The sequence below is a fragment of the Hesperophylax consimilis genome, chromosome 28, assembly GCF_061612785.1.
Source record: "Hesperophylax consimilis isolate HC1 chromosome 28, BYU_Hcon_1.0, whole genome shotgun sequence".
NCBI classification, from domain to species: domain Eukaryota; kingdom Metazoa; phylum Arthropoda; class Insecta; order Trichoptera; family Limnephilidae; genus Hesperophylax; species Hesperophylax consimilis.
Window position 1 is genome coordinate 19,160,765 of NC_142863.1, and position 7,086 is coordinate 19,167,850.

Sequence of the window (7,086 nt, forward strand, 5' to 3'; positions counted from 1 at the left end):
GTTGTATGACCCTTGTGATAGCTAGATACTATCTCTATCTTCGAAAAATCTTCATTCTTTGCTGGCCCAGCCTAGCGAGCACAGTATGGATTACTATACTTCCGGAGCATTAGCATGGTAACGTAAAAAATGCCTTTCGTCTAAAAATGTTGTAATCAAGCAAACCTGATAAGAATAAGCTAGGATATAAAATTGATAATCGGTAGGTACATTATAGATACCCTCATACAAACATAATGCAACAATTTTATGCCACTCGTCAGTGTTGGAAATTGAATTTACATCGGGTTTACGTATACGCCAAGAACAAATATCTTTTTGTGTATCTGCTCTGTAATCATTGGGTACGTTTAGATATATTTAGAGACCTTTTTAGTATCGTTTATTACTCTCAGAGCATGTTGCAGCTCATTATAAGATTTAAGTGGTAGATGTTTGGTGAAAGACCAACATTTTGAATCGAATCGTTGCTTGAAATGGCACTAGCCGTATTTGGTGACCAGTTCAATAATTGTAGGTACACAACTGGTACGAATAGTAAGTGTACCCCACGATTGAATTTAGAAGCCTCCTTAAAAAAAACCACTCGAATCCGTGCAGGAACGGGTCATCCGTTAATCTCGACAAACGGATTGCAATATTTAGAGCAAGGCAACGGGTGGGAATACTGTCTTTTTTCTATCGGTATTTTAATGGAAGATGCTCCGAGGAACTCGCGTCTTTGATCCCTTTGACAACACGTGCCCAACATTTGTATACAGTTGAAACAACGGGTCGCTTCTACACGGAGATAATAAGTATTGCTAATTCATTAAGATTCTCTCCAAATTGTTGGTAATCCGGTTAGAAATGGGATTACAGGCCTTTAACGAATGAATTAACAGGTTTCTGATAAAATTTTAGTAAATTTTGAATATATTATCACGATGTCGGAACATTCTGCAGACCCTCCACGCCGCATATATTGACCCCTAGATTGCTACCCAACCCTCATACTTTTTATCTTCCCAGATTTTCCTCTCCTTCTTTCATTAAAAAAAACCCACTCAGCATCCCAAAAGATAACATAAGCCCTGAGATTAATTATTTTCTTCAGGGCCTCCTGTGTGCAGCAAATGTGAGAAAAAAATCCCCAAAGATGAGAAATTATTTTCCTTTAAAAAAAAAACTAAAAAATCGGAATATTCGAGTACTTTCCAACCTTCATCTTCCCCATTTGCTTCCCTTTCCCACTCCCTTCACCCTCAAAACTTATCGAATTTGGGATTATATAGTCCCGCTGCTCCCAGGCAGTTGAAACTCTTATGTGGTATTAACGTGAAAAAGCCTAACACTACGAGAGAGTGCATTCACAGAACTTTGTACTTGAGAAACAAAGCTTAGAAAACTAATTAAATAACCACCTTGTAGTTTCCACTAAGGGTAGGCAGAGAGGATAGACCGCCACATAACTCTGCTTGTTTGATTCACATTAATACATAATATTATATAATATCTTCACGTGACCCGATTCAAGTACGTAATCAATTCGCTTGATCGTACAATGTCTTCCTCGGTTGTCCCTGATTTTTACAACCATTCGCCGTCATTATGTATATTCCCTGTACTTCTAGAGCAGTAATATTAAAAACCAGAGATGATCGATCGATTTTAAAATTAGTAGGTTACGAGGCGGGCGGCGGCGTAATAAGTACAATTCTGATAAAACACGAAAAAATATTAAAGATTTTTGCGGTAGGCTTCTTTCCAAATTGGCCACGAGTCGTCAAATCACGCGCCTAATTCTAGTAGACGCTAAAAATACATTATCAAACGAATGAGAGACCTTTTTCTCATTTTGGGGTATTTCACAATCTCCGATTAAACTGTTTTGTAATTACTCAACAAGTAACTTTCTATCAAAACAAGAATTTACTTGGCGGGTAGCGCTTTTCAGCGGTGGTGAAACGAATAATATTAGTTACTCGACTATTAGCGCTTATCAACCGTTTAATACTGTGGGTTTAGCATAGCTGCGTCGACATTTAAGCAGAATCGATACGACAAACTCAGCTGTTATGAATATTGCTAGCATTAATATATTATATCTATTACTTTGATGGCAATAACATCCAACGATAAAACAGAAACCTGTTGACATAAGCAGTAAAAAATCCCCAGTGGTAAGCTCTAACGTGGTGAAATTTGAACAACATTTTCCTAGTGGAACGTAGATATAAATCAACGCAACTATTTTTAACCTAATACGTATTTTCCATCAAAAGATGTCTTATATTGAAATTTTATTCCAGACTCTGAGAGGCATGCAACGCATCAGTTAAGAAACGCGCAAAAAAAGTTATCTAGCACTAAATCAAATAGAAATATATACTTTATTTTTATGTAGGCAGGTACTAGCGCAGACCCATGAAAAATCACGGGATAGTAGATAGATTGGATAATCTTGACAAATCAGTTCCAATTTTCAACATGTGTTATAATATTAAAATATTATACTAGTGGTAGGTACCTACTTAAACGCTTTCTATGTGAATACTGCACAAGAATCCCAAGTGCTTCTAACCGTCTTTTTATTTTTTTATTTTATTTTTTTTTTTATTAGGAACATTAACAGGTTTATAACATAACATGCATAGAGAGAGAGAAAAAATAAGTAAAAGAATTAGGTTACAACCCAATAACCAATGTTCACATCATGCAATAAAGATAAAGAAGGTTAAAAAGCAAAAAACAAACAAAGAAAACAAAGAAAGGTTAAAAACAAAGAAATGTTAAAAACAAGGAAATAATAAGAGAAAATTTAATTTTAAACGTATAAACACATACATACATATATATACATACACATGCATATACACTTATAAATACATACGTACACACATACATATACATAGTTGCATACATACATACGCATACATACATACATACACACACGTACATTCGATATTAAATACAAATAATATGTAAGAGTGATAATGAATAAATGATGAATGTAATGTATTAAATTTAGAAAAGGGTTAATTATTACAATACTCTGTTAACAATTTTTTTAAAATCTCCTAAGGTACACGACAGGATATCAGCATCAAAATAAGTTTTATTATAATGATTGCAAGTTCTTAGTAAGAAAGAATTTTGCCTGAGACTCGTTGAAGGAATTTCGATATGAAACAATGATTTGTCTCTAGTTTTCTTACTTGGGACTCTAATATTGATTGATGACAAAAGGGCTGGACAGTCAATATGACCACTCAACACTTTGTGTAAGTAAATCATGTCCGCAGTGTCTCTCCTGCTTTTTAATGTTTTAAGTCCGTAGTGCTTGATAGAGCTTTCCATATCGTAATAACGTAATTGTCTCCTGAAGTTCAAGTGATGTACAAACTTTCTTTGAACAGCTTCAATGCGTTTTGTGTGAATGTTATAAAAAGGATTCCATATGGCAGAAGCGTACTCAAGATGACTACGGACGTAGGAGTTATACAAAATTTTGAGTGTATGGATATTGTTGAATTCCTTTCCAATACGGAATAAAAATCCTAACATGCTCAATGATTTCTTGACAATCTTATCCACGTGTGCCTTGAATGAAAGTTTGTCGTCAATCAGTACACCGAGGTCTCGAATTTGATTGACTTTATTGAGTGGTTGACTGTTTGTAATATGGTAATTATATTCAATTTTATTTTTATTTTTTGTAAAGGTTATTACATAACATTTGGCAGTATTCATGTGGAGATAGTTGACAGTACAATAATCATTAAGCCTATTAAGATCTTGTTGCAGTTTATAACATTCAGTAATAGAGTTAATAGAAAGAAATATTTTCATGTCATCAGCAAAAAGTAAAACTTTAGCATGCTTAAAGCATTTTACAATGTCATTGATAAATATAGTAAAAAGCAACGGTCCCATGTGAGATCCTCGAGGGAAACCTGAAGGTACATTGACAATCTCAGAATTGAAACCGTTTACTGCTATTACCTGGGAGCGTCCGTTTAGGTATGAAACTAGACATCGGTACAAATTACCGTGTATTCCTAAAGCTAAAAGTTTAGACAATAATAGGCTGTGGTCGATTTTATCGAATGCTTTGGAGAAATCTGTATATATAGCATCCACTTGGATTCGTTTGTCCATTGATTTTGAAATATGTTCGGTGAATACTGCAAGATTGGATACAGTTGATCTTTTTTTCATAAAGCCGTGTTGATTATCAGTTATAACAGACTTAACACAGTCATAGAGTTGCTCATGAACAATCTTTTCAAGAACCTTACTGAAGATAGGTAGTTTTGAAATTGGCCGATAGTTCTGGACGTCGTTTTTAGAGCCGGATTTGAATACTGGTGTAATGAGAGCACATTTCCATCGGTCTGGGAAGATGCCTTCTTTCAGTGATGATTGAAAAAGCAGTAGGAGAGGCTTAGATAATTGCTTGCTGCACATTTTTATAAAGTAAGATGGTATTTTGTCATATCCTTCTCCCAACGACCATGAGATATCATCAATTATTTTTTCTATCTGTTCCTTGGAGATTGAAATAGTAGAAATATTTATAGGATTATCAGTTTGGGGATTATTAGCGAAAGCCTTTGGAGTAACATTATGATTATAAGTGGATGCAAAATGATTTGAAAACATATTACATATAGCTAAAGGATCGTTAGCAGTTACATTCATTAGTTTCATAGTGTTGGATAACCCCGTACTATTTCTTTTACTTCTAACATAGGACCAGAAATTCTTTGGGTCATGCGATATTTTGACTTCTGCATTTATTATGAATTGTCTATGACATTCGTTCGAAACTTTTTTTTGTCTCGTTCGCAGAACACAGAATTCATGATAATCTAAAGGATTTGACCATTTTTTCCACTTTTTAAATATTCTGTATTTTTCTTTTGTTAATTTTATTAAAGCCGGGTTATACCAATATGGATATGTGCTGTTATCCTGAACTTTTTTTGATGGTACGTTACAGTGAATGATTTCATCCAATATATCGTAAAAACGGTTAATAGCTATATCGGTTGTTAGATTAGAAAATTCAGCATCCCAATCAACATTGTTGAGGACATTGTTTATATTTTCATAATTCGCCTTTTTAAAGAGATTTATTGTTCTTTTCTTACTTGCCATGGGGATTTCTATCTCTGTACTGATATCAATAATGATTGATTTATGATATTTACATTCAGGTATAAGATTTTGGGAGGTATGTGACACGATTACAGGGAAAGAGCTAAAAACTAGGTCTAAGAATTTGTGATTGTTGTTTGGAAAAGTACAATATTGTAAAAGCTCATTAAAACTAAGAGTGTCTGAGATTTTAGAAATAATTTCAGATTGATGACTATTTGTAATTTTCATATTATTATCATTACTTATTGACCAGTTTATTAAAGGTAAATTGAAGTCACCCGCTATAAGAAAATTATCATCACGATGAAGCGCTCGCAGTTCACATAATTTATCCATAAAGTCATAAGTGTTACGGGAGTGATTGGCTCCAGGTGGAATATAAACGCAACACAAATTGATCCTTTTGAGATTTTTAGTAATAACTGTCACCCATAAGTCTTCAGCATTCGATTCCCAATCCTTCCGCTCTACAACTGTAAGGTGTTTCTTTAACGCAAGAATCTCCCCCCCTCCTCTTTTATTCTCACTACGATCGCGTCTAAATACTATGTAACGATTATCAAATAGTTCCTCACTGGCGATGCTTTCCACAAGCCAAGATTCAGTGATCATAATAATATCATAATCATTATTGGTAATATTTATGTAAAATGTATTCGTTTTGGAGCGCAGTCTTGTTACATTTTGATAATAAACGTTTTACATTATTAAGTGTAGAAAGCAAAGAAGAGAATTATGTTATTGCATCATTAACTAATGCGTTGAGGATGAATTGTTTGCCGATTGCATTTTGGATGATAGTTTGAGGAGAGAATCTTTGGTTTTTACAAGCACAGAAGCAGACGTATCATCCTTTCTCAAGAATATGCGCCCACTCTTGACCCACACGTACTTGAAGCGAAGGTCTTTAGCGGCGCGCCTGGCAGCCGCGTGTACATCCTTGTTGTGTGGAGATAAGTGCTCACACACATAAATTGGAGAGGAGTCCGGGAATCCAAGATGCTGACGATTCAATTTGTTATCAGCATTCCTGCGATTGAACGCCTTCACTGCTGATAGAAGTTCGTCACGCATGCGAGGGCTGGGAAGAGCCAGAATAATATTCTTTGGTCGTGAACCTGAAACGGCGTTTGGATGATGAGGTGTTCGATGGCAGGACCTAATGTCATCTTCCTTTAATGTGTAATTGACAGCGGTACACAATTTTAACACTGTAGCCTTGATTACTTCATCCCTCTTTTCTGGAACCATCTGAATCTCAACATTGCAATTCCTGTTTGACTGCTCTATATCATTCAGTTTAGTGAGAAGTTCCTGTTGGCTCTGCTGAAGATGAGCATTCGCAGCATTAAGTTTTTTGATTTCTGCCTCATTTATGTTGCATATTTTATTTAGTCTGTCATATTCCGCAGAAAAGAATTGAAGTGAAGTTTTGAGTTCATCAAAATCCCCCAGCTTGGTCTTGATGTCCCCCAATTGTTCTACTATTTGTGAGTTGAGGTACACAAATAGCTCACTTTTAAGGTGGAAACACATTATTAACGACGCGACGCCATGTCGGATGTTCATAGTGTGATTCTGGTCATAAGAAAACAATACATTTGATTCGACTCAACACGCATCGCGTTTCATCGGGTCGCGTCGGGTTTTAATAATGTGTTTCCACCTTTAAGATTCTTCAACATTTCGTCTAGCCACTTACGGTCTAAATGAGACATCATCTCATCTTCCTCAGAGTCGCCAGATGTCACTTGCTTTTGTGTTTTCTTCTGTCTGTTCATTTTTAAATGGTTCGAATATTGGGTATTAATTTTATAAAAATAAAAATATTTGGATTATGTGGGGTTCGATCTCAGGTCGTCTTCAGCTGCAGTTAGCAAACAAGTCAAGCGCGGTGACCACTACACTACGACAGGCTTGCATGTATCCGTGGAGTTAGCT

The 7,086-nt window shown here is 35.4% G+C and overlaps 1 protein-coding gene across 1 annotated transcript in view; it reads right to left on the minus strand.

The window, feature by feature from the left end:
* Window positions 1-6,681, minus strand: part of LOC149410310 (sodium-dependent noradrenaline transporter-like) — a 103,993-nt gene extending 97,312 nt beyond the window's left edge. Inside the window, exon 1 of the mRNA XM_089648987.1 lies at window positions 6,021-6,681. Coding sequence (XP_089505113.1) covers window positions 6,021-6,681 — 661 coding nt within the window. The remainder of the gene's footprint in view (window positions 1-6,020) is intronic.
* Window positions 6,682-7,086: the final 405 nt, after the last annotated feature.